The sequence below is a fragment of the Podarcis erhardii genome (assembly GCF_964252035.2).
Source record: "Podarcis erhardii genome assembly, chromosome: 16".
Taxonomy (NCBI): domain Eukaryota; kingdom Metazoa; phylum Chordata; class Lepidosauria; order Squamata; family Lacertidae; genus Podarcis; species Podarcis erhardii.
The window spans coordinates 28,728,783-28,756,165 of NC_138514.1; the positions used below are offsets into that span (position 1 = coordinate 28,728,783).

Consider the following 27,383-nt stretch of genomic DNA (forward strand, 5'->3'; position numbering starts at 1 on the left):
ATCTGAGCATTATAATCTATTAACACACCCCTGGAATGTTGCCTTGCCCATACTGCCAGAAATAGGCAGATGTGATACATCTAGTAAAGCCAAGTTCATTTGCACACACACAAATGGGATAAATTAATAGGAGCACACAAGATCCCAGAGCAGAAGAGATTCTCTGTGTCACTACAGTCACGCTCGTTACTACAAAGTCAGTTCCAATGTATAGGTTTGACAAAGAACGTGGCGAGATTTCCTTCATTTGCTGGAGGAAGCATCAAGAGGGCCTTCTAACCCATGCGTGCAATAGGACAACCTTTACCTAAACCAACCTTCACCAGTGAGCCCAGAACACCTGGAGGTCACCAGGAAGGCTGACCCAAAGCATCCTCAGCAGATCTTTCCAAAGGAAAGAGATCCCACCACTGGTCCTGATCACAGCTGCATTTCTGAGAGTGCCCATCTTTGAATTCAAAGCCGCTTCCCAGAGGGATCCACAGGGGGAAAAACAATCACTTGCGTTAGGACAAATAGCCTGGTTAATTAAGAAACAAATGCAACCGCTCATTCAGAGACTTGCCTTTCCCTGAGGAGCTGTAGCTGAAACCTGTTTGCCAGTTTCATCAGCTCAGTCAGGAACACGTCATCTTCTCTCAGCTCCAGCTCATCTGTATAGATCCAACGCAACATCGCCGTTGTCACGGCTGGGTCAGCATCTATTGGGAGAGCATGAAGGGGATTATGATTTGGCCTTTAGAGGACCACCAGCATGCAGGGCTCTAGACCCTGCATGCACTTACCAAACCACCCCCCAACTGCACACTCAGTACTTATGCACCAGCAACCACATTTCTTATGCTCAAGACATCAGCAACGAACTTGTTTCTGTACTTACAATGTGTGTGGGGGGGAGAGTTCCTGGCATTTCCCTCACTGTAGTAAAGAAATGCAGCATCGCACTGCTGCTGTGAGTGCTAGGTGGGCATACAACCCACCCCCCGATCTCAGGAACTAGTAAAGGTTGTATTTATAGCTCTGCGGCAACAAGGGTGTTGGCTGCCTGCTCACCCCCTAGAAAGAGGAGCTGGTGGGATCACTAATATTAGAAGCTGTTTTCCAAGATGCAGCCAGAGATGTAAGAGGCAAGACGTCAATCATCTGGGGAAGCCCCGACAGCTTCAACGCCCCACCAACTCATAACTAAAACATAGTCAAGAGCAGGTGGCAGCCCTAGCGTTCTTCTTCCCCCAGCCCCACATTTCAACTTCAGAAACTGCTTGACACCTAAGTATTCTACTTTCACCTCCACTCCATTTTCATGGTGCTTAAAATGTGAGACAAGGGGCCAACAGGGAGACAGGGTTCAAATCCTGTCCACCGCCATGAAGTTCAGTTTAGGCCAGTCAACCACCCTCAGCCTAACCTACCTCACAAGCTCACTGCAAGGTAAAAGAGGGCTAGGTAAAGCCATGAATACCACCTTTAAGCTTCTTGGAGAAAGGGAGAGATAAAATCATCTAAAATGGGTGAGAGAGGTACTTTAAAATGGGTGGTCTCCAACTGGTCAATCTCCAATGATAAAAGGCACCTTTTTGGGGAGGGGGGCAGAGAAAGAGGTTGTTTTCAGGTATTCCTCCTCCTGGCCCAATTTGTTAAATAAACCCCTCAGTAAAACTCCTAGAGCAGTTTATAAACTAAAATAAACAAATTAAAAAGTAGCAGCTAAAAAACAACAACCCAATGTAGAGTTCAGCAGAATGTATAAAACCCCCAATAATTTTCCAATCCCCTATATAAATTGGTATCCGATTTAGCATGTCTGATTTCCTATCTGGTTTGCAATATATGTAGGACACCATCTTTTCCCAATGCCCGGAAGCAGCTGAACTGAACCAATTGATTGGGGGGAGGGAATTCAACGAAGCACATTAGTTATATTCAATTACAATCGTACTTTGGAAGTCGAACGGAATCCACTCCAGAAGTCCATTCGACTTCCAAAACGTTTGGAAACCAAAGTGCGGCTTCTGAATGGCTGCAGGAAGGTCCTGCAGCCAATCGGAAGCACCATCGGATGTTCAGCTTCCAAAAATAGTTCGCAAACTGGAACAGTCATGTCCAGGTTTGCGGCGTTCGGGAGCCAAAACATTCGAGAAACCAAAAGCCAAGGTATGGCTGTACAAAAAAGCTTTCCTTGGACTTAACTTCTAAACATTTTAAAACCTGACAGGTGCCTTAGGATTAACTGGATCTCCCTCTCCAAGAGAGAGAAGTCTGCCCTCAGAGGGAAATCAGGATCCCTATAGCTTCTATGTGAGGCTGCAGAAAGGTCTTGCATCCAGATTATCTCACTGATGCCAGAGTGGGCATTCTGGACCCTCCTATTCTGCCAGCATGACTCTGGGCTGGATGATAAAACTATACCATCACTGGAGCTGGAATAGTTTATGTCCTTCCCACTTATTTCATTCCTGCCCCCCACCCTCACACAAAAAAGATCCAGAACAGGACACAACACACCTTCTGCCCTCCAAATGCAAGGCCAGGCAGTTTCAACTGGACTAGTGTTGCATGCAATCATCATGTTATGAAACCATGCACTTTTAGACATGGAAACCTTTCCATGGAAAAAACAGAGCAACTGTTTTAATTCTCTTTCTACCCCACATCACCAAAGAAGGTCATCCTAATACACAAGCATGGGTGTCCCATGGTGGAAATCTGCCACCTGACAGCAGAGCCACTACAGAGGCAGAGGTGGAGGAGAGACGAGGGATATGGAGACACTGCCACCAGCTCTGCTGAGAAGCCAGGTTCCTCCTACTATCTCCTACCATCCGGCAGCAGTGTCAGGCTACAGCAGAGGAAGGAAGAGAAGTAACTCAATTCATTAGCCCAGCTGAGAAACCAGTAACTTTTGGTGCCTCCTTTCCCTGAGCTGTTTTCGATCCCAGTGGGTCATCAGAAGATCCCGCAACTACAAATAAATAATGCTCGGGCTTGCGTATTTCCTCCTCTCACCGAATCCATTTTTCCTTTTGTGCTATCGTAAGCCCGAGGGCAGGGGCTCCCTTTAAAAATAAAGTGATCTATAACGCTCTCTTTTTAACATGGCTCATTTTATAATGCAAACTTGAAATTGGCAATATAATTGCTTGTTTAGAATCAACGTCTCTGGCCAGAATTTACTCTCTCTCCATCGCTGCAGGTTTTTAGGGAAGGTGTATGCATGGGAGGGAAAGAGAGAAAGGAAGAGAAAGAGGCGCCCAACTGATTAAAAGAGCTAATTTCACTAAAGATAAAAGACTGGCATCTCAACAGTTGCCTTACATGGAATTGCTACACAGGCCGCTCTGACACAGCAACCCTCAAAACAAAAGGAATAACCGGGCTGTTTCAGACGGCTTTGTCTCCCAGCTCTGAGCGGTCTCCCATTCTGTAAGACGAACAGGCCACCACACTTAACATCCACATCATTAAAATGAAAGTGGGATGGGCTACTGATTTAACTAGCATTAAACACAGAGCTCTCAAAGGCCCATTAGCATGTTCTGGAGACAAAGGCTTCATAATTAATGGATCAAGTGCCTCTTTCTGTGGGCGGAGCACCTCCTGAAGGAGAAGACTGCAACCTCCTCCACCAAAGGGGCCTTTCATCTTTTCACTGCTCGCCCAAAGCCAATGAAGGCATCTCTCTCACCCCCCCACCCCAGCCAATCAGAAACCGACCTGACAGATCCAGCTCCTCCGTAGACACCAGGTTGGCCAGGCTCCAAGTCTCGCTGCGAGCTGCCAATACAAATTTGTGAGCGCTGATGCGCCTGTCTCCAACCTTTATCTTCAGGTCACTGGAGAAACACAAGACAAACACACACACACACACACACACCTGCGCTTAGATGACTTTGCAAACTTCTGCACAACAGCAAGGAAACTCGGGGTATTCTGCCGTAGAGGAGAAAGGCAGAGCAGTGGCGATATGCGGATTCCCCACAGCACTTTTGCAGGCTTCTTACGGTCCCAAACAGCCACAAAGAAGCCTTCAGAAAGAAGCAGGGAGTCTGCATGCTTTGTGAACGGGATAGGAAAATGCTGGCTGTGCACAAACAAGGAGGGAAGCTAACCGAGTTAGGCTTGTTTGCTATTCCCAGGCACGAGATTAAGGGGCAAAACGCTCATCTGAGAAGAAAAACGTTAGAAGAATTAGAGCGACATCTCCTCTTCTCTCAGTGATGCACCCACAATGGGCCTAGCCCTTCTAACACCATCAAGGCTGCATCTCAGGCCAGTTGTGGCTGCATGTCTGGACCTTTTGTATTTAATTTCTTTAAAAAAAAAACACACACAATCGGGGAAGCAGCTCTGATCCACCCTGTCCGTTTGGGCAGGGCTGGTAACAATTGAAAGGTTCATAGCTAAAGGATTTGCATGCTTGCTCACAGCCATGTGAAGGTTGTTTAAAGCAAGACTGGGGGTGGGGCGGGGTTGAGTGGGTAATGTGATGGGGGAATACGACAGAGATTTATAAATTTATTATTGCTGTAGAGCAAAAGTGGGGAGATAAATGAGGTAATTTAACACCGTGCGTCTCATCAGATTAAAAAAAAAATTCTTAAGAGGCTAAAAGGATGCTGCCAATTAAACAAGCACTCATTTTTTTAAAAAAATTGTATTTAGTAGAAGTAAAAAGAAAAGCAAAACAGAACCGGAAATGGCAAGCACCACCACATAGGAAGGAATGGCACCCCTTAAATAACTGCCACAAATGTTAAGAATAATCTTAGAAAAAAGCTATGCCTTTTGCTTCAGAAATATTATTTTAATCATATGGAAATTTAAACTCACTGTCAAAGTGATGGGCACACATGGCTTAAAAAAGGCATTAGTGGTTGATACATATACACAAATGATATTTTAAGAATGAATACATTGATACCATATTGGCCCGAATATAAGCCACACCTGAATACAAGCCGCACCTTTAAAATTCCGGGGGGGGGGGGGGGGAGAGAAAAAAAGACAATACCAAAATATAAGCTGCTCCCTTAAAATTCCGCAGGCACTCACACCTGTTCCGTTTTACCGTATGTCTGTTTCAGCAGTGATATCGTAAAAGCCAATTTTTGTAAGGTCACAAATTTAAGTCGCACTTTAACTTTTCATGGTCAGAATTCGGAAAAAGTATGGCTTTTATTCGGGCCAATACGGTAAGTGCACATTGTTATACACTCAAGTATTCCCGTTTAAGTGGCTGAAATAGAAAGCAAAATACAACCAAACAAAACAAGCATACCCATAATCTCCCGGTTAGCTTCTATGCATACTGAACACAAATATTCTAACAATATATTATCCATGAGCCCTTGTCAACAGTTGTATGATGCTAGGGCTGATGGGAGCTGTAGTTCAAAACATCTGGAGGGCATCAGATTGATGAAGGTTGCAAAATAGACTCCCCTCAGAAACACAACAAATACTCTATGGCATTTATGCAAGCTTCTATGTTATAGCTACAATTAATTAAACACAACAATACTAACTTGCATATTATTTCTTCCCAATAAATTCAATGAATTAAACTGATATCCAGTCCAAACCATATATAGTCTTTATGTAATACATATAATATATTATGACAGGAGGCAAGCTTTCATAGCATTTTCTATATCTTTTCTCTTAATTTAGTTATGACCGAATATACACCAACCCATATATATTCTACAACACACTCTCTCTCTATGTGTGTGTATGTGTATATATGTATATGCATGTATATATGTATATATATTTGTGTATGTGTGTGTGTGTATATATAATCACAGAATTTTAGAGTTGGAAGGGACCACGAGGATCATCCATTCCAACTCATTGCAGTGCAAGAATATTTTGCGCAACATGGGGTTTGAACCCACGACCCCGAGATTATAAGAGTCTCATGCTCCACCCTATGGTGCTATCCCTCAGGGCAATTAGGGATTAGACCAATTCACAGGTGATGGCTGATAGGTCTATCAAGCAGCATTGGCACCAACGTATTTATATATATATATTTATAACCCATATTTCTTCTGTCGTGGAGTAATGGAGCATCAAGGCTCAGAGGCAGTCCAGCAATTGAGGCTGTTTTCTAGGCCCTGCTTAGGGCCTCTCTTAAGTATTTGCCTGGCCACTTTGTGAAAACCAGATGATGAATTAGATGGCTCTTAAATACGATCCAACAAGCTTCTGTGCATTAAGACGTCTGGTGAGAAAGTGTTTAGGAGCTGAAAACAACTCTTTCTTTGCTAAGTGTTTATCAGAGCTTGGGCTGACAAGAGAGACCCTCAACTGACAAATGACCATCAACCTGTAGGCCTGAAAGGCTGAGCCTGTCTTATGTTTAATCACTGCACTATATTTAAAGTCTTTAAGTGATTTTACCACTACCACCACCACTGCATAATGCATAATGGTGATCTCTGCATTTCAGCAAACATGAAACACACACAGCTTAGTTCCAAGGAAGAGGTTTGTGAATTAAGAAATTTGGTCTTACACACTAGCTGAAAAGTTATGAGCAACAAGTTATAGGGTGTGTCCCCTTTCTCTTTCCAAAAAACACTGGACACCAAAACAGCGTTAACTTCTAGTTTTGAAGAATAGGAAGTGCTTAAGAAGCAAAGCAGAAGTATATTTGTCCAAGATAAATATTTAACTTCAAATTTCAAACAAAAAACACACACCAAAAAAGCAAAGTACATTTGTCTGGCTCGGTTTCCCAGCAAAATATGCTGCATTTATGTATTAAGTGAGCAGCAATACTTTAAAGCAACACTGTCTTTACAAGGGCCATTAACTGCACCTCTCAATCCTCCACAAATACATGCTTGGCCTGGAATCAATTATTTTGACACGAGCAAAAGAGTTTGTTTCTAACTTTACCCTGCAGGAAAACACAGGAAACTCCTTGCTTCCATTCTGTCAAGTTGGAGGATGAGCTTCTGCCTTCTGAAAGATTAGATTAGACTGCATTTCACCCAGTATAAGATCTTGGAACTTTGTTTCTTCCAATGTTCAGAAGCAATCTAATGGCTTCCATGTTATGTGTGTGAACAATATGCCTACACAGGCAAGCGTCCTCTAAAGGTGTTTAAACTATTTTGCTTTCCTGTGCTTAATGCATTGTCCCTGCTTTCTTGCAAATGGCAAACATAGTGTAAAATAGCACAAGAGATAGGAAAAAGAGGCACAGCGTTTCAGAAGAGACTGTACCCGGTAAAAGCTGAAAGGGTGTTGGTGGAAGTGAAGAATTGGTAATGGATGCAAAAAATGGAAAGGAAGTTAAGCTTATTTGTGTACAAATTTACAGCACTTATGGTTGCAAAACAAGGTTGAGGCCCAAGTGGGTAATCTGATGAAATCTTTAAAAGGCAGAGGCCGGATTCAAATGTCAGAGTCAAACCATGGCTTGGCAGATGGGGTCATAACTTAAGTTCTGCTTCACACAGCAGCAGAACCCAGCCCATGGTTCTGTCTTCACCACCACACGTTTACCTGTATTGCTCCTGCTCATACAACTCTGCTACGATGGCAAGCAGCCGACTGATGAAGGAGTCGCTGGCACTCTCCTTGTTAGACTGAGCAGCCAAGAGAGTGCATTTCCTCTCCGTCTCAGTCAGCTTCTTCTGCAACTTGACATATTCCTGACGGAGAAGCATCAGATGTTTTTCCAGTTTGGCCACCTCTTCTGCAAAGACAACGGAACGAAATTCAAAACGTGGGGCAAAAGCCGACTGGCACCTCACAGCAGCCACTCCATCAGGCTGCAGAGCACACAGAGAGGAGGGAAGCAGGCCTTTTCCATCTTCTCTACGAAGAGAAGAGCTGCCTTTGGCCCTCCCTCAACTCACACAGCGGCAGTCATTCCAACAGGCTTCATGAATTGCTTCAGTCCCAACTGACTGTTATAAGATCTGTAAGGCTGGTGTCTGAGTTTGCCTCCCTGCCTCTTTACTCATCCCTCCTCATCCTTTTTTAATCGTGTCACGTCTCTTAGATATTGAGTCTGAAGGGAAGGAACTACTGGTGCATGTTTTTTGTAAGCTAAAGCATGGGGTAGTAAAAAAGGTAAAGGGACCCCTGACCATTAGGTCCAGTCATGACCGACTCTGGGGTTGCGGTGCTCATCTCGCTTTACTGGCTGAGGGAGCTGGCATACAGCTTCCGGGTCATGTGGCCAGCATGACTAAGCCACTTATGGCGAACCAGAGCAGCGCACGGAAACGCCGTTTACCTTCCTGCCGGAGCGGTACCTATTTATCTGCTTGCACTTTGACATGCTTTTGAACTGCTAGGTTGGCAGGAGCAGGGACTGAGCAACGGGAGCTCACCCCGTCGCGGGGATTCGAACTGCCGACCTTCTGATCGGCAAGTCCTAGGCTCTGTGGTTTTACCCCGTGTCCCTAAAGCATGGGGTAGAAACACTTTATTTGTATAAACAGCTGAGTAGTGTAGCACATGCTTTGCAACCAAAAGGATCTATGGTCCTATCTATCTCTGTCTCATGTACCAGGCCTGGGAAGACCTTTGGCAGTCTAAGCAGACAGTATTGGCCTAGATGGACCAATTGTCTGGCTCAGTACAAGACAGCTTCAAAGGGACAGAGCCAGCATAGCCAATGCATTGCCTTCTGGAAGTTGTGGACTCAAACTCCCATGAGCCCCAGCCAGCACAGCAAATGGTCAGGAATGATGAGAATTGTAGTCCAACAACAACTGGAGGGTACCACACTGGATGGTCTATGCCAGGAATAACCAAACTGGGAGATGCCCTCAAGTTTATCCCTTTGCATGCACTTCTGTAGGGAATTAGTTTGTGACAAACATTCATTTTGATTCCATCAAACACAGAGGAGCTTTCTGAGAATGCACGCAATTGCACCATTAGTCATTCCACTGTATAATTGTTCATCAGTGCATTCTCTCTGCGGCGCCCAATTTTAAAAAGATGCCGGACTATTTAAAAAAAGGTTTTGTGTGTATAAGCCTTGAGATAAAAGGTGAGGACAATGACAGGCAAGGATTTCTGAAGAATCTACAGTAGACACGCTGCTAAACATCACAGAGCACTTGAGCACTAAAGCATCAGCAGAGGATCCATCTGCTGCCCCCACAAATAAATACATTTCCAAAAGCAGAAACTTCAGAAAGAACTACAATATGCCAACGATACTCCTGCCTGGTATGAAGATTCCTTCCCACCTTGCGCTGGCAATACAAATCTCCACCTTCACCCACCCCTGGTGAAAAGGAACAAGGCCAGCACAGCAAAGAATAGGCACATTTTTGTTGGTGTCAAGTCTTTCAGATTCTAAAAATTCCAGAAATGCATTCCCTGAAGTGACCAATCCTAATCCCTAATCGGACTAAAATCAATTTTAAGAGCTTCACTCTTGAGACATACTTTGACAAAGAGATTTGCTCAAGTCAAAACTTTTGGAATACCTTTTGGAAGTACTGGAACTCTGGCTTGTTGGGACCTTAGATAAGTTAAGAGCGAAAGGATTAAAAAAAAACCTAGCCGCAGCTAAATAGTAGAGTACACACTCTGCATACAAATCCCCCAATTTTGAGCCCTTAGATCAGGCACCCCCAAACTCAGCCCTCCAGCTGTTTTGGGACTACAACTTCCATAACCTCTAGCTAACAGGACCAGTGGTCAGGGATGATGGGAATTGTAGTCCCAAAACAGCTGGAGGGCTGAGTTTGGGGGTGCCTGATTTAGATGTTTCTGGACTACAGCCTGCATCATCCTCAGCCAGCATGGCCAATAGTTAAGGATTATGGGAAATGCGGTCCAACATCATTTGGGGACTCAAGGATAGGGAAGGCTGCTCCAAGAACATAGGGGACCTGCTGGCTCAGACCAGCGATGCATCTGATCCAACATTACATTCTCACAGTCACAAGCAGAGATGTGTGGAACAGCAGTCTCCCAGTAATGATCCCCAACAACTGGTATTCAGAGGTATATGAACAATGATACTGGAGGCAATATATAACCACCATGACTAGCAGCCACCGATAGTATTAATCCTCCCCATAAATTTGACTTAACACCATTTTAAAGCCATCTGAGTTGGCAGCCATGCCTTGTGGGAGTGAATTCCATAGTGCAACCATGTGCAGTGAAAAGACACACCTCCTTTTGTCTATCTTGATTCTTCCAGTGTTCAGTTCACTGGTCGAGCCTGGAATCTAGTATTATGGGAGACAGAGGGAGAACCTCTCTCTGTCCACTTTCTCTATGCCACCCATAACGTCATACAGCTCAGTCATGCTGCCATCACAATTTGTCCCTAAAGAGACCCAAACTGTTTCCCTGGTATCTCTGGGGATCTCAGGTAGGAAGCCTAAGGAACATCCGGGCTTTTATACTTGATACCCTTCAGAATGAGCAATGATAAAGGAAGTCTGAGGCTATAGGCTGCACTCCCTCATAGTGGGGGAGGTGTATGCTAAGTTATTGTTTCAATACGCTGCATCTGATGACATTAAAGAGGCTTTCTTCATTGAACTTTATGCTGTCAAATCCACCAAGAATGACTAATTGTTTCCATTAAGTACCAGCCAGCAAGATTTGCCAAAAAGTCAGATATGTGGCATTAACTGTGCTTTGATACTCTGCTAGCAAATGCATAAAGGCTTGGCTAAGATCACCATTCACATTTTACACTAGTTGTAGATATAAAAAACTGACATCGCAAAGTAGGTGTACGTTAACAAAGAAATTCTGAATCATCTAACACAATCCTTACGAGTCCAAGACTCTGGTAGTATACTTATTCCATACCAAGCATTTATTCTTAGAAAGGAGGTTACCAATATTTTAAAGGCAACTGCAATTTTAAAAGTTACACCAGAATTGAGATTATACCTGGAGCAGGGAACCAGGTGTGCAAGAAAGGCTTGCTGAGCAGTTGAGAACTGTGTGTCATGAGTCACAAAGAGCCATCGTGGAGGGGCTGGTTGGACGTGGGGGGGGGGCGCAGCTGGAGGAGCTGCCTGCAAACGACCCTGGGAAGGGGCCCAGTGGTTTTGAACAGACTTCGTCAGGGCCATGAGTGAAAGGAGATGCTCCAATAGTCAGTTATCGATGAGGAGTTGGATCCTGGGCAGGAAGGGGGTGTTCCTGTGGTATAGCCTCCCAGTATGCCACTCTGAACTCTGCACCCACTCCCCAGGGTCATCAAGAGGCAATCCCTGCACCCTGTTCTGGTTTGACCAGCCCCTACATGATGTCTCCTTAGATCTCAGGATCCTATGCAGGCTCCAGCAAGGCATGTTTAACAGTGAAAGGAACTCTACAAAGGATGCACATGGGCAGCGACTCCCTATTCAATACATACTGGTGAGTAGTGACTCCATGGTTGGTCCTTAAGCATGCTGGAACAGCTGCCTTCCATCTTAACTACTGCACTTGGCCACAATCGAATCATTTAGTTTCATGCTGTTTATTGAGTGTGCATGTTTTAATGAAGTTCAATCTTAATTCTCAGCAACCTTGAAAGGATACATTTCCTGAAAGGCAGAATATGAATAATTGTAACAAACAAAATGAGCCAAGCAAACTCAACCGCAACTCTTCCCAGGAGTCCTTCAGTTTGGACTGAAAAAAAGAGAATGAAGTCTTGCAATCTAAATACTGCCACTATATTATCCGGTTATACTGAGTGTGATGCTGATAATGCCAAGGTTGCAGGTTTGATCCCTACATGGGACAGCTGCATATTTCTGCGTTGCAGGGGGTTGATTCTCAGGGTCCTTTCCAACTCTACAATTCTATATAGAATTTACCTTTCATGGTTAAGAAAGCCAAAAGCTTTACAAGAAAATCACACACCATCACTTTAAGGCAGTGAAGGATACCAGTATTGATCAGGGAACTTTCACTGAATAATGCATAGTTAGGCATTGCATGGAATGCTTTCATCTGCAGCAGAGCATTCAGCATCTCTAGATATATTCAGAGCAGGTTGTGGTTGCTTCTTGTAGAAACCAACTACTTAGCTGGCCAGCAGATAAACCATTTGTTAAAGCAAGGGTTGGGGAAACTGTAGAGCTGTAGACGTTCTTGGACTCCAGCTTCCATCTGCCCATCCAGTATGGCCAATGGTCAGGGATTGGTAGCTACCAAGTTGGAGAAGGCTGGTCTAAACCATTAGCTTGACTGCAACTATTAAAGATAAAGGTGAAGGGACCCCTGACCATTAGGTCCAAGGTTGCGGTGCTCATCTCGCTTTACTGGCCGAGGGAGCCGGCGTACGGCTTCCGGGTCATGTGGCCAGCATGACTAAGCCGCTTCTGGCAAACCAGAGCAGCACATGGAAACGCCGTTTACCTTCCCGCCGTTTACCTTCCCGTTTACCTATTTATCTACTTGCACTTCGTGCTTTCGAACTGTTAGGTTGGCAGGAGCAGGGACCGAGAAACGGGAGCTTACCCCGTTGCAGGGTTTCAAACTGTCGACCTTCTGATTGCCAAGCCCTAGGCTCTGTTGTTTAACCCACAGCGCCACCCACATTTAGGGCAATGCTAAAGTTTATCTCCTTCTATTTGAGGACTTTTGCAAGAGATCTCTAGATGTCCAGATGGGATTTTTCCAGCCTGGTTGATATTCAAAGATGACACATACAGTTCTTCAGTGACACAGACTAAGGATAGAATGTTAAAACAACCCATTTGACTCAAAAAAGCATGTTTTAATGGCTCAATCAACTAAAGAACTGAAGCCTTATTTTGAATCTAGCTGGTGCAAATGGCTAGTGTTTTTACCAGAGGACTTATCTCTTCTCAAACACAAGTGGGAATGTCTCTTAACTGCTGTAACCTATCTATTATCTAAAAACAGGGAAGTATATGCTTTTTCTTTTGAACTGCTCATTCATGTGCACAGTTATTCATATTCAACCAATTTACTCAATAAACTAAGTAACTTCTTTAAGTGGGCAGCAATCCACATTGTTGCACAACACTGCCTCACAGCTTTTACCATTAAGCCAAGTCCTATTTACTTTGGAAAAACTTGCCCACCCACACTTTGTTGTGATTATTTATCTACTACCATTTGCTCACCCAGGGCACAGAGGACAAACCAACCAAAGACAAACACTTCAGAAATTTGAGGGGAAAGAAACCTTAAAAGCAGGTCTCTTCATTACGAAGATCTGGGTTCTTCTTATTCTCCCAAGAAAACTTTCTGAGAAATGAAACTGCGTGGACGGATCTCTGGCTGTGAGAGGAAGTCAGTAAAATCTGCCAGATCATCACATGTAGGTGTTGCACAATTTTCAGTACTGTTTAAAAAATCCAAGTCATCTCTGAACATCCCAGGAAAGTGAAATGACTATATGGAAAGCAAATAAAAATTTACTAAACGGATATGCAATCTGTGACTGTGTGTGCATGTCACAGTAAATCAGAAACCATTCCACAAGAGCACAGAAGAAACACACCACATTCCTTGGCGCAGCATTACATCCAAACTAAGATAGTAAACCAAGGATTGTTCTTGGCTAACCAATCATGGTTTGAGCAAAACAAACCATGAACCTGGGTGCAATGCTAAGCCAAGGTTTGAGTTTGTTTCCTCCACAACACTGCTAAACAAGCCGGATAAGAGCGCTCATTTTTAAACAATTTGATAGCCTACTCTGATCAAAAGCTTGTCCTCTACATTATCAACAAAAATTAGTCCTACCATCGGTTATTATATACATCTGTCATTATTTCAGCTGCAAAGTGTAGTTACAGTTAGGTGGGTATCCTGCCTAAGGTTGCCAGAATCATGGCCTAAGGAAAATTAAAAAGTGAATTTTCTTAGATCAACCTTAGCCAATCTGGAACTCTTTGGAGGTTTTGGGAGGCAGCTCCCATTAGTTCCAACTGGCAAAGCTGTTGGCAAGGGCTGCCTTGGATCCAGACAATAACTCTGAAGCCACTTTACAGCAAAGGCGAAGTACTGCTGGTCTGTTGGCCAGATCCAGTCCAGGGTATATTCCCATCTGACCCCCAGTTTATCCTCAGCTCCAGTGCTCCTCAATCCCACCCTGCATTCCTTCCCGCCTCCCACCCTGATGAAAGAGCAATGGGTGGGGGAAGCACTGCCTGCTGGGAGCCACTGCTTGACAGAAGGAGAGAGAGGCAGGTGACACATGTTCCATTCCTCAAAGCGACAACAAAAACAAAAGCATGTGGGTGGGCTCTTGTTTTTGCACATTTCTGAAACTTCCCTTTTATCTTGAATAGAGCAGAAATGCACAAGGGCTACGGATCTGGGCTAATAAAAAATTGGCCTCTTTTCTTTTTTAGAATGTAATAAAAATAATAATGTTCTTGGATATGCAACTGAACAGCTCAATCCTAAAGAAATGGTCATTCATTCATTGAGGTGAGACTAGCATTTAGGTATGGGTGCAATCTTATGGTCACTTACTTGGCAGCTAGTCCTTTCTAAATCTAATGCCACAATCCTACACACACTAACTAGGGAGAAGCCCCACTGAACTAAATTGGACTTCATGTCTGTAAATCTGCCTTAAACAGGACCCCATGAAAATATGACATGAGCTGTAGTCTTAAACATATTTACAAAATAGTACATGGGGCTGGATTTGTTTAGCACTGCAACCTAGCTTGCTTCATGCAACAAAACACCCTATTCTAAGTGCATTTACTACCAATGAAGACTCACTGATGTCACTGAAACCTTCCACAAATGGAAAGAGCTGGGTCAAAATCCCACATCAGCCATGAAATTAACCAGACGAACTTGAACCTGCCACTGTTTCTCAACCTAACCTGTTTCAGAGATTTGCAGGGAGGAAAATAAGAGGTGAGAAGGGATAAGTATGTATGCCACCCCAAGCTCCTTCAAGGAAAAGAAATACAAACCCTTACATACATTTCCTGCTATATTTTTCCAGGAACAAGTACATTCAAGGGCCCTCCCTACCACACACATAAGCCCAATGCTCAAGGAAACATCCATGAGATGGGTTGTGGGTTTGAGCCACAAGTTCAGCAAAAATATTCCTGCATTGGGGAGGGCAGGTTGGACTAGATGACCCTTGTGGTCCCGTGCAACTCTACAATTCTAGGATCCCTCATCTTCTTATCCTCCGCAAAAGAAACAACTGAATAAACTTCCCTTTGCTTTTAATTGCTTTTGTTCATATCCCTCACCAAAGGCTAACTTTTTATGGATGCTTTCACAAAATTCCTTAGTTCTTATCTCCTAGTGAAATGAAGCCCACATAGATACAAGTAAACCTAATGCACATTCCTCCCCACTGTTAACCTTGGCTTCAGCCTGCCTCCCTCTCTGCCTCCATCCTCCACACCACCTCTAGACTTTTACATTGTAAGCTGTTTCAGGCAGAGACCTGTTGTCTTGCTGTAATTCTATAAAGCACCATGCACACAGACTGCGTTATGCATAACAGAATGAATCTCTTCCAGCAGGAACCTTCCCCTGCCTTGTTTTGCCTCTGTAAAATAGCATGCACACCAAGGACCCCATGGGCCATGACTACTATTACTAAGTAGATCCCAGCTTTGGGTGGGATCTAGCACCACTTCAGTTCTTGGGCAGCCTTCTCTGTGAAGGGCCATTCACACTGAGGGTACTGTATAAATGATAACAATGACTGCACTCTCCCTGGGCCAGAGACATGTTACAGAAAAGCAACATGAATACACAAAATAATATGGAGGTGATTTTTATAATCCTTTACAAAAAGTTCGGAAGAGTTACTAAAGTGTCTTAAAGCCGCTGTGCTGTTGTGGGTGTGCAGGAAACAATGTATGCCTTAACTGAAGTTGTTTAGGGGATACAGTACTAACAATCGAGGCAACAAGCTGAGTTCTAAGCAGCTGAGATATGGGAAGGGTCATACGCACAGAATTTGAATGCAGAAGGTGCCAGGTTCAATCCATGGCATTTTCCACTGGACTCTTAGAAAGCTGCTACTGATAGGCAACTAGAGGGAGAGACTGGCAGATCTGCACCATACATTAAAAACACACCCAGAGCACATTTAAAGCACATATATTTCCCCAAAGAATCCTAGGAACTATAGTTTGATAAGGAATGGTATATCTGTGAGGGGTAAACTAGAGTTCCCATGATTATTTGGAGGGCGGAGGTTGTGTGCTTTAAGTGTTTGCTGAATGCAGTTTAAATCTATGGTATGGATTTGCCCACATGTAACTCAGTGGGGCCAACTACACTTTTTCATGTAGAAGGTCCTAGGTTCAATTAAAAGCACTAGATGCCAGGAGATAGGACAGACAAATGGACACACCATTACCACCAGTCAGTGTAGAAAGTGACACTGTATAGGGCAGACTCTTTATGTTCCTAAGTGGGTGGGTGGGTGCATGCATACAGGGGTGGAGTGATGCCACTATGACTCCCCCATTTCAAAGAAACACCTCCTATCTAGGATGATAGTCTTCCTCTACTTCCACACTTAACTCACCAAGCAGAAAGAGTTGTTGGAAAAGTCTCTCTCACGCCCCACTGCATACATACAACACCCCACCCAGGGCCAAGTAACACTCACTCCCAGGCGACCTCCTCACAACCCTTGCCTTGCCACAGTAGTTTATGCATCGATTACTTCAAGACTGGATTACTGCAATGTGCTCCTGATCCGGAAGTTGCAGTTCATGCAGAATGCTGCAGCATGATTGCTGACAGCAGCAAGGCATCGTCAACCCATAACACCTGTGCTCAGAGCCCTGCACTAGTTGCCAATTTGCTACTGAGCCAAGTTCAAGGTGTTACTATTGGCATATGAAGCCCTCAACAACTCGGCACAAGTTTACTTTATCAGATGTGCACCCACTCAATGGCTTTGATCAGCGGAATCAGCAGTACTTACAGATGCCACATCATACCCGTTCCGTATTTGTAAGAGCTCGGTCCTTTAGTGCACCTTGGAACTCCCTGCCTATTGAGAACAAGCAGGCGCCTTCACCGTTCTCTTTTTTTTGGGCACCTGCTAGAAGTCTACCCAGAAAGCCAAGATACTTTTAATCTGCTTCAGTTATCTTAACTTTTGTATTTTGAAGGCAGGGTTGTGAATTTTTCTATATTTTAGTATTTCATCCTTTGCAAATTGCTTTGATGTGTGTGTGTTTGCGTCCTTTTTTTTTGTTTGCGTGCCTTTTTTTGTTTGCCTGCCTTTTAAAATCAATGGTCTATAAATTTTACGGCGCCAATAAAACAAACCCTGCGAGGTAGGTCAGGCTGAGGGGCTGTGACCTGCCCTCAAGGTCACTTGGCCGAGATGGAGGCGTGGCGTGGGGAGGATTTGAACCCCGGTCTCTCCCAAGCCCTGGTCCACATTCTCTCTAACCGCTGCACCGCTATGGCCTCGCCTACCTCCCAGGGCTCTTGTGAGGATGTAAGACGGGGGTGGGGAAAAGGTCCACCTATCCTGCCTCGATCTCCTGGGGAGGGAAGAGAGTTAAATAAAATACTACCACAAATAAACGAGGCACGCCCAAACACTCCCCCCCCCCCGCCCTCCGAGCCGGTTTCAATCTGCCCCCACCCCGCAGCACCAAAACCACTGTTAGCTAAGCGCTCCGCCCCACAGAAAAACCGCCTGAGGTGGGAGAAAAAACCCTCCCGCTCCTCAAGGTGCAGCTGGCATTGCCGCCGCCGCCGCCCGCATCGCGCATACCTTCCGCCATGTTGGCCCTGGGCCGCTGCCTCGGAGCTCTCGCGAGATCTGAGGTGAGAGCGGGAGGCGGAGGGGCGAGATAGAGAGGGGGGGGGGGAGGAGAGAAAAGGAGGCGGCGCGCGCACGCGCAGTAGCGGCACAGCCTTCCTGACTGGGCTGAAGTTATGGCCGCTAGGAAGAAGCTGCAGGAGGACCACCGATTTCGGGTTTCGAAGGAACAGTTTTACATCGCGCGTTCTTTTCCGAGGTCTTCCTTCCCCGCCCCGAGGGCGATGTGCCTCTGAGCACGTGCAGAGTACCACCGCCTCTGCTCGGAGAGGAAGTTTTGTCTTGCTTTTAACAGCGAGGCCATGGCCAAAGTGCCTCTCTGAGCATATTTTTATTTTATGTACTCAAGGGTGGCGTACGTGGTCCTCCCGCGCCCTCATTTTTAACCTCAACACACCAACCCTGTGAGGTAGGCCGAGAGGCGGGGACTGGCCCAAAGCCACCCAGGTTGAGCTTCCTAGCTGAGCTAGGATTTGAACTGTGGCCTTCCAGGCTGTAGTCCGACACATCAATCCGTTTTAAATATTGTAAAAAGGTAAAGGGACCCCTGACCATTAGGTCCAGTCGTAGCAGACTCTGGGGTTGCGGCACTCATCTCGCTTTATTGGCAGAGGGAGCCAGTGTACAGCTTCCGGGTCATGTGGCTCGCATGACTAAGCTACTTCTGGTTCACCAGAGCAGCGCACGGAAACGCCGTTTACCTTCCCGCCGGAGTGGTACCTATTTATCTACTTGCACTTTGACGTGCTTTCGAACTGCTAGGTTGGCAGGAGCAGGGACCGAGCAACGGGAGCTCACCCGGTCATGGGGATTCGAACTGCTGACCTTCTGATCGGCAAGCCCTAGGCTCTGTGGTTTAACCCACAACGCCACCCGCATCCTAAATATTGTGCTTTAATATTAATACAGTATTGTGTTGCAATCTATCCTGGGACCTTAGGTTGAGGGGTGTGCAATAAATAATAAAAAGGAGAAAAGAGAAGACTGCCTTTTGTAAATTAGAACACATGGCCACTCCGCTGCCATAACAGAAGTGTAAATGCATTTGCTACCTAACAGGGCTTTTGAAAGGTCAGTAAATTTTTATGAGTGTTTTTAAAAGATTTCTTTTTTTTTTTGCACACAATAGACGAAGAGAACCAGCATGAATCCACTAACCAAAGTGAAGCTGATCAATGAGCTGAATGAGCGTGAGGCACAGCTTGGTGTACAAGATAAGGTCTCCTGGCATGCAGAGTACAGTGACAGTGCTTGGGTATTTGTGGGTGGTCTTCCCTATGAGCTGACGGAAGGCGACATTCTTTGTGTGTTTTCACAGTATGGGGAAATTGTGAACATAAATCTGGTGCGTGATAAGAAGACAGGGAAATCCAAAGGTTTCTGTTTCATTTGCTATGAAGATCAGAGAAGCACCATTCTTGCGGTTGATAATTTTAATGGAATAAAGATTAAAGGAAGGACAATTCGTGTGGACCATGTGGCTAACTACCGCCCACCAAAAGACTCTGAGGATATTGATGATGTGACAAAAGCTCTCCGAGAAAGTGGATGTGGTGCTAAAACACCTCCAAGTTCACCAGAGTCTCCCAAAGACAGTGAGGTGGTGGTAAAGAAACACAAAAAAGAGAAATGCAAGAAGAAGAAAGAGAAAAGAGAGCACCAAAAACGGGTGAAAGAGGAACAGCTTGCAGGCTCGCCTCCTAAAACCAAGATCAAAGTGGAGAAGGAAGACCCAAAGTATGAACGGCATGCCAATGTGAATCAGCAGACCTGGAGTAGCACATCTGGGCACAAACATGCAAGCTGGGCACAACATAAACGGGAGTCTAAGTAGGAGCATGCGAGAGTTAGGTCTCCAGACAGCCACAGACAGGGACAGGAAAGAACAGAGAATAATACACAGAAGCACAAGAAGGTAGATACTCCCCAAAAAAGGCCCCGAGCAACAGAAAGCAGATGAACCTGGGAGTGATGTGAGAGAAGAGAAGCCCTGCAAGGAGTCGTCTTCAAGCCACCACAGACCTGACATGCAGGGGAGCCCTGAATCCTTGGTGGAGTTAATGTTGTGTGCTGTTGGCCTCCGTTTTTTAAGTAACTTTGGATTGGTTTTAGAAACAGAATAATAAAATTTGCATATAGACCAAGTCTTTACATGTTGTTTTTGTGTGTGTAAAAATTAAATTCTGCTTCTCCCTGTCCTGTATGGGGGGGGGGGGGGGAGAGAGAAAATCTTTTCTGTAAACTTGTAAGTTGTGTGCCAATAACAGGATAGTGATGGAGAAAAATAAAAATTAGAACAATAAGTGTTAGAACATTTATCTCCACTCCTTCGTAGTAGTACAGAATCTGGAAGAAAATGGGTTTCTAATAAACACTGTAATCCTTTTATGTACCTGAGAATAAGTCCCACCGAACTCAGTGGAGTTTACTCCTGTGTAGGCATATAGACTACACTGCTAATTATGTCTCTTATTACAGACTTGGGCCTCTGTGGCATTTGCTAAAATCCAAAAGCAACACTACAGTAGAACTTTACATTAGGACCAAAGTAAGATTGAAAAGGAGCAAACCCAAGTTCAGAGTTTCAGTGAACTGAAGTACGATGCTACCACTGCATTTTCAGTTTTCCTAGTGGCCGCCATTGCTACCTAAAATTTGATTGTGCCAAGAGCTGTCTAGATCTTTAATATGCTATCCAATCCTAATATTTTCCAGGTTGGGAAGAAGGAATAAAGTAGCATTCTTTGTAGTATCCCATTGAATTCCATTAGTAGTTGCTGTTGACATTTGTCTGACTCAAGAAACAGACAGATGGAGTGTGCCTTTGGAGGTCAAACCGCTGTGTTAGCAGCACCGAAGTAACCGCCCTGGGATGCAAGCCAGGGCAGTGCGAACAGAGGTCCTGGGTTGCCCAGATGACAAACCCCACCTCTCAGCCTCATTGATGTGGTCCAAAGGAAAGCAGAGCAATATGTTTTGGCACCAACTTGGCAGGAGTTGCCGGAAGGAGGCATACAAAGTGCCATGCAATCATCTTAGGAAGTCCACTCCGGATTTCTGCAGGGTTTACTCCTTAGCCATTTCTTCTGAAGATGTGCAAGATAGTGGAGGTTTAGGATCAGTTTTCCTTCTCCTAGATGGGTTACCTTCCCAGGTTGGCAAGCCTCATCTGCCCCTCACATCCTTCTACAGCACATGCAGAAACAGCCTTCTTTACCACTAGACCCACTACTGGTCTCGTTTGTTCAATCTGCCAGAGCATGTATTCACATTTTAGTATTTTAGTACAGTAGAATAATTCCTGCACATACTTCCATAGTAGCCAGTGATGAAAAAGCTCCTCCCAGAAGTTTGCTGTGTACCCCAGCTACATCCAATGCAAAAAAGAGAATGAAATGTGCCGTGTTAACTACCTTAAAGAGGGACGCGGGTGGCGCTGTGGGTAAAACCTCAGTGCCTAGGGCTTGCCGATCGCATGGTCGGTGGTTTGAATCCCCGTGGCAGGGTGAGCTCCCGTCTTTCGGTCCCAGCTCCTGCCCACCTAGCAGTTCAAAAGCACCCCTAAGTGCAAGTAGATAAATAGGTACCGCTTTCTAGCGGGAAGGTAAACGTCATTTCCGTGTGCTGCGCTGGTGCTGGCTCGCCAGAGCAGCTTCGTCACACTGGCCACGTGACCCGGAAGTGTCTCCGGACAGCGCTGGCCCCCGGCCTCTTAAGTGAGATGGGCGCACAACCCTGTAGTCGGACATGACTGGCCCGTACGGGCAGGGGTACCTTTACCTTTACCTACCCTAAAGTCAGAGTACAAAAAATTATTTACATCCTGCCTAAACTACCCTGGCCCATTGTCATGAATGATGGGAACTGAGGTCCAATATTCAGACAACCACACATTCTCCACCACTTTTACACTGGCGTGAACTGGTCTGAGACCTGTGGGTATAGGGCAGTATACAAATTTAATAAAGTATAATAATAATAATAACCATCTACAAAAGCCCCATGATTGCCTGTGGAGGACCAGATATCTGACACCAAAATTAAATTTACAGATACAAGGGATAGGGCTTTTCAGTGGTGTCACTCCCTGAGGAAATCTGACAGGTCTTTAGATACGCTGAAGACATTTTCTTGTAGTGCAATACTCAAAATCATAATCCCTATGGTCTGCATGCATACTTAGGTACTGCTTTTAAAATTATAAATTGAAGTGGTCTATGTCATTCCTAAGAACTCAGGAAGCTGCCTTATACTGAGCCAATTTAATGGTCCATTTGCTCAGTATTGTTCACACTGATTGGCTCTCCTGTGTTTCAGAGACACAGGAGTTTTTCCTATCCTTACCTGGCAATGCCAGGAATTGAACCTAGCATTTTCTGCATGCAAAGCAGATGCTCTCCCACTGAGCTAAAACCCTTCAAGCTTCTTTTTACGATTCATACTTTTAGTAAGATAAGCAATGGAAATGTTTTCCTGAAAGACAAGATACAAATGAATTTAAAAAGTCAGGACTGGAAGAGACGTTTCTACTGAACCTTGGATCCAGTTGGCATCTTGCCTCCTATGCCCACCAATATACCCTTCTTAACAGAGACAGGTCAGCCTTTCCTGCAGTTTGTGCAGTGACCTGTAAACCTCCAGAAGGCAAGAAAACAAGCTGGTTAATATCCCAAGAACCGCACTCTAAAAGCCATCTGTATCAGGCCCCGAAAGAAGAATAGGAGAGACATTCCCATTTCTGAATAACTGTTCTAGGGGTGAGCTTGGAAAAAAGAAACCAAGCTTATTTCCAACAAAAGAAAAAAGCATGCAGTTGTCACCTTGCTGGCATCCATCTGTCTCAAAGTATGTGTGTGTGTGGTGTCAAACTGCTGCATTAGCATTTTCTTCCTGGTCACCAACCAACCAATAACAGGAACTCTTCCACAGTAGTCCTTTAAATGGTGTAACAGTGTAAGAACTTGCAATCAACCACAACACAGATTTAAGCAGACATGTTCAGAACCAAAGAGTAAGTCTAATGCCAGCAGTAGCCAGGACACAACTTGTTATAAAAAGCAAGCACAAAATAATGTTGTAACTTCATATAACACAATGATCAATTAGATTTTAGCCTTAAAAGTTTTGACAGCTTCTTCAAAAAGATGTGGTTTAATTTGTCTGAAGTGGGAAATATCCCCCAGCAACCCCCTCCCAAACCATTCTGGATCCTTTAGAACTGACAAGAGTTAGATTCCTGCTCTCTCCTAGGCCCCCTCCCCTGCCCACTTCCAATGGAAAAGTCAAAGCTTTCCCACAATCCAGCTGGGTTCTCTGCTCAGCCCTGCTTCACCCAAGGTGACAAGAGAAATTCTCCTCCCTCTCAAACTGCCATCACAGCAGTGCAGTTTGTGTTCAAGGGACAAATAAGTGAATGCTTTGTTGGGAGACCTTATTATTCCACATCCAGCTGGCCGCCTTTTGGATCACAATAGCTGCCCTAGAAACACTGGGATATTTCCCTTCATATTTTAATTATGGAATAGATGGCCAAAATGTAAGACAACCCCCCCCTATGTCTTACGCAAGCAGAAGAGCACAAATGCTAGCCAGCTGGCTGGCATGGACTCTCCTCCCCCCACCTCAGCAGGAGCCAAACAATTTTGGTTCTTGTTTGAGCAATTGTCTAAATCCAGCTATTGTGTCTGGGTACTAAACAGCTCAGAAGCAGCAAATACATCTGTCTGGCTAAAAAGAGAGCACTTAATTAAGTACCATTTCTAATTCATGGCAGCTTAGAGTAACTTTATGCTGCTGCATGTACCCAGACAAATGGGACAAAATATTGCTGCTTTTAAAGAAAATCCAGAGGCAAGAACTCCCTACCTCTATTTCAGGATTTAATTGTTGTTTCTTCTAATTGGCAGGTACCAATGGTGATTCCCCTGGCATTCATAACTGGTACACTATTTTCCTCTCTGAAACCTAGCATATGTTCCCCCCCTTCCCCATAATTCCTTTTGTTTGAAATGGTAGCCCTGAAAGCAGGCAGGTCTGGCCCACTGCTTATAAAAGTGCTTCTGCTTAAAGGTTGCTTTACAAGCACATAGATCCATCCATTCAAACCCAATGCAATTAACTGCGTTCAACAAAAAAGCCACAGAAGACCCATTCAACTCAGTCCCTCTGCTATGTTAACAAATGTTTCCTTCTACCAGAAGGATATTTACATGGCATTAGAGGCTGTACTGTCACTGTAAAATGAGGGCAGTTAGTATGTTTTGTCAAGAACTGCAGGGGCAAATGCATGATGCAGCACTACTAGGGACCTGTGTGTACTTTTTCGTTCGTGTCATGTAACTCAGCCTAAGTGCCACCTGCCCCCACATTATACCATAGGGAGGCTGCTACTATTCCTTTGTGGATTCAGAATTAAAGCAAGCAATTTGCCTCCAGCCACTCCTTTGAAGCACTGCTGTAAACAGCAGAAACAAATTGCTGCAGAACGAAAAGACCAAAGAAGCCTACAAGTAAATCCTACAGTGAATATAACATTGCAAGATTAAATGCCTCAAATGAGGAGAGATTACACTGGCCCAGAACATAAAGCCATTGTTGCAAGGAGTTTTGCCATTAAGAAGGGCCTCTGCAATGGTGCCACCCCCCTCCCTCTCAGTATGGTCATTTTATTTATTCTTCCTCCATATCAAAGGGTGCTGCTGGATGGGTGTTGACTGCAGAATCAGTGCTCCTCAGGCATGCTTTTTTAATATATAGTGTCCACACAAAGTTAGCATCAAAATACCAGCCCACATTTCCTTCCCCCATTTACTCTCCCCAGGAAAAACCTGGTAAATAAAATAACCATGGTTGTCTATGACCTGTTTGCAAATTAATCCCCAGTCTGGAAACACCCTGAGTCTACAGTTGAATATTATACTTGTCCAACTTTGGCTTATGTGAACAGTTAATTTCCAAAGGAACAACCACTCAGTATTTCAACCAAAGCAAAATTCAATGCATTTTTTCTATCTTCTGCATTATCAGGTTACAGTCACTTTCCATGGAGGTTCACTGAACTCCTTAGAAGTCAGTTTCCAAGAATACGAGTCACCTTTTGATGAAGTCTCAAGCAGTTGTTGTCCATCGGCTACCAACATCATCATGCTTAATGCTCTCTGAAAATGTGCTCTCATTTTTTATACTGCATAACAGCCAACTTGACACCAAGCTATTGGAAAAATTTATATTTTGGAAGAACTCACTACAGAAGGTGACAGAATTCCAAAATCAAGTTACATGAAAATATACATCGCAATTTGTCTTTATACATTAAGTGAGGAAAACCTGCAGGAGATCAAAAGGCAAAGAAATATAAGGAGGGGGGAAAGAGGAAGAAGAGGGAAAGGGAAATAGCATTTGATAGCAAAACCAGAACTCACTTGAAAGCCTACAGCTCTGCATGCTTTTATTTATCCAACTTCAAACCAGGCAAGAAATCAAAAGAAAGCAGTTCATCCTATATTGGGCTAACATACTTAGCTGACCACTTCCAAAACAAATGCTCTCAACCCTTTTGGGAAAGATAACAGGCTCAAGGGTGCTCCACAGCTGTAAAATCTTATTGCTACATCCAAGCCAAGAGATGAGCACAGCTGTGTCATAATGCAAGGGAAGGAACTGCACCTCCTGATGACAGTGCTCAAGTCATCATTAGAATCAAGTAATAGATCTGTGTTGTATTTATGTAATCTGAAAAAAAGGTAAGGGGGAAGGGACAGCATTACAAAGGTATTAAACTTTATTAAAGTGAGAGATTTTAATGAATCTTCAATGGCTGAAAAGAAAAAGTTAAAACAGAATTTTTAAATCCTAATTTGTTTTAGACTGACATGCTTCACGAGAAATTTTAAAGACTCATAGGGAAAACCAGGGAGGGGGGGAGAAGAGAAAAATGGAAAACCTGCTAAAAATCTTTAGAATTTACACGATTCTTATTCTAACTACAAGACAGCATTATTTGGTACAATGTGTATTTGTGGATGTACATGAACAGTATATATTATCCGGATCATGTTGTGCTATGTACACATCTTTACAATTCTTCCTGAAGGTTAAAGCAGTTCCATTAGTTTTCAAAATGCGCAAATCCTTGTTGGCACTTGTTAGGCTCTTTGTCAGCATTAATAACTGGCATGTTTTATTGCAGCCCAGTTCCAGCCAGTGTCTGCCAACTTGGTATAAACAGAAGTCCAGCATTAGGTGGATAGAGTGCAGGAAAAACAGTGCCATGTTCCTCAATTGGAGACCTACAAAGGCAAGAACAAAGAACCATCAGCCAAACTAGATCTAGTCTTTATAGCATCATCAAATGACAGGCTGCAGCAGACCGAAAAAGAAAGTTCTCTGTAGCGAGTGCTTCCAAGATAGGCTGATATGAGAACTCTCAGTACCAGCATCTGAACTGCTGTTCAGAGCCCCAGTTAGGTTTGCTCTAGGGTTGCTTTCCGGAGGCCAGTCCTACAGGGAGCACACAACTAGAATACTAACACATTGAGCATCTTCTGTACTTAAGTATTTTACAGAGATTCAATAGAACTTTAACTGCCATTTCCTAAACTAAAAACTATGGTTTGATCTTCTGCAAGCCCCATTTGAAAAACAAATATGTTGAGGGGCACATCAAGTTGGCAGCATTGCCTTAGTGAAATACATCAGAATGTTCAAGTTACAAAAGACCTACACACATCACTGAAAAACCTGTGTTTTCAGCAAAGTTGTATTCAGCCACGCATGTTTTTAGCCACTTCTGACAGGAACAGCTCACTCAAAAAGACTGCTCCATCTACCAACTGAGTGTGTAGGAGAGTCTGTTCTTTACATCAGTGTCCTTTAGGTGCTACTTCCCATTATTCTCATTAAATATTTCTGTGAAACTTACAAATTTGTATACTTTGAGCAGGTTGTTGCCCAGTTAAAGGCATCTTACTTATTTACAGCAAGAGCAATGGGAACTGAAGTATCAGGGCTTCAGGGCTCACTTGCTGAGACCAAGAACACTATAACCTTAGTTGTCAAACCTACTCAGCTACAATACTAGCATGGTTTCTTTTTCCCTCAGCAGCTACTAAAATTAAGCATCCCAAAAGCATCAATAGTAAGTGGGAGTAGCAGTACAATATACTGTGCCAAAATGGTAGTTTGGCAACTCAAACCATCAGTGGCAATAACATGCCAGCTGCAGAGAGGAAATCTGCCTGCAGTAAAACATTCATTACAGGCAAAAGACACAAGCATTTATATGGCACATGCAGTAGTCCTCTACAATGTGCAATGGGTGGGATTGCTTTTTTGTACAGGCCACACAACTCAGCTAAGATATCCCTGCATTCGGAAGGCTTACTGCCCAATAAGTTTCTCACTGATTGAACAACTGAGAAGCAACCCCCAAACCCAAAATTAGAGATACGAGTGTCCTGTTAAGGGTGTAACCCCATGACCACCCGATACCCAATGGAGTGTTTGAGGGAATCTTGAAAGGGGACTAACTCAGCATTTAATGAAGCCAAGTGCAAAGTTCAACCACTGGGGTGAGGGGCATATCTGCCAACACAGACAAGCAGAAGCCTAGTTACCAAAA

General features: G+C 44.2%; 3 protein-coding genes across 4 annotated transcripts in view; 1 reads left to right on the plus strand and 2 right to left on the minus strand.

Moving 5' to 3' along the window:
* The window catches only part of ANKFY1 (ankyrin repeat and FYVE domain containing 1), a 49,145-nt gene extending 31,380 nt beyond the window's left edge, over positions 1-17,765 (minus strand). Inside the window, exons 1-4 of the mRNA XM_081843459.1 lie at positions 17,717-17,765; positions 7,519-7,711; positions 3,715-3,833; positions 566-701 (exon numbers count right to left, since the gene is read on the minus strand). Coding sequence (XP_081699585.1) covers positions 566-701; positions 3,715-3,833; positions 7,519-7,711; positions 17,717-17,726 — 458 coding nt within the window. The 5' untranslated portion in view covers positions 17,727-17,765. The remainder of the gene's footprint in view (positions 1-565; positions 702-3,714; positions 3,834-7,518; positions 7,712-17,716) is intronic.
* LOC309331415 (RNA-binding motif protein, X-linked 2-like) lies at positions 17,710-19,904 on the plus strand. Its single transcript, XM_081843648.1, has 2 exons — positions 17,710-17,769; positions 18,894-19,904. The coding sequence occupies exons 1-2, from the start codon at positions 17,725-17,727 to the stop codon at positions 19,596-19,598; spliced, it is 750 nt and encodes a 249-aa protein (XP_081699774.1). The 5' UTR covers positions 17,710-17,724; the 3' UTR covers positions 19,599-19,904.
* A 5,071-nt stretch (positions 19,905-24,975) lies between these two features.
* UBE2G1 (ubiquitin conjugating enzyme E2 G1) overlaps positions 24,976-27,383 on the minus strand; it is a 32,060-nt gene continuing 29,652 nt past the window's right edge. For both annotated transcript variants that reach the window (XM_081843670.1, XM_081843671.1), the window contains exon 6: positions 24,976-26,052. The gene's annotated coding sequence lies outside the window, so the exon portion shown is untranslated. The remainder of the gene's footprint in view (positions 26,053-27,383) is intronic.

Bases quoted from the DNA above. Each gene is read 5' to 3' on its own strand.
- LOC309331415 (XM_081843648.1), top strand. From the start codon at position 17,725: ATGTTGGCCCTGGGCCGCTGCCTCGGAGCTCTCGCGAGATCTGAG. The intron at 17,770-18,893 runs GTGAGAGCGGGA...TGCACACAATAG, and splicing joins GAGCTCTCGCGAGATCTGAG to ACGAAGAGAACCAGCATGAA.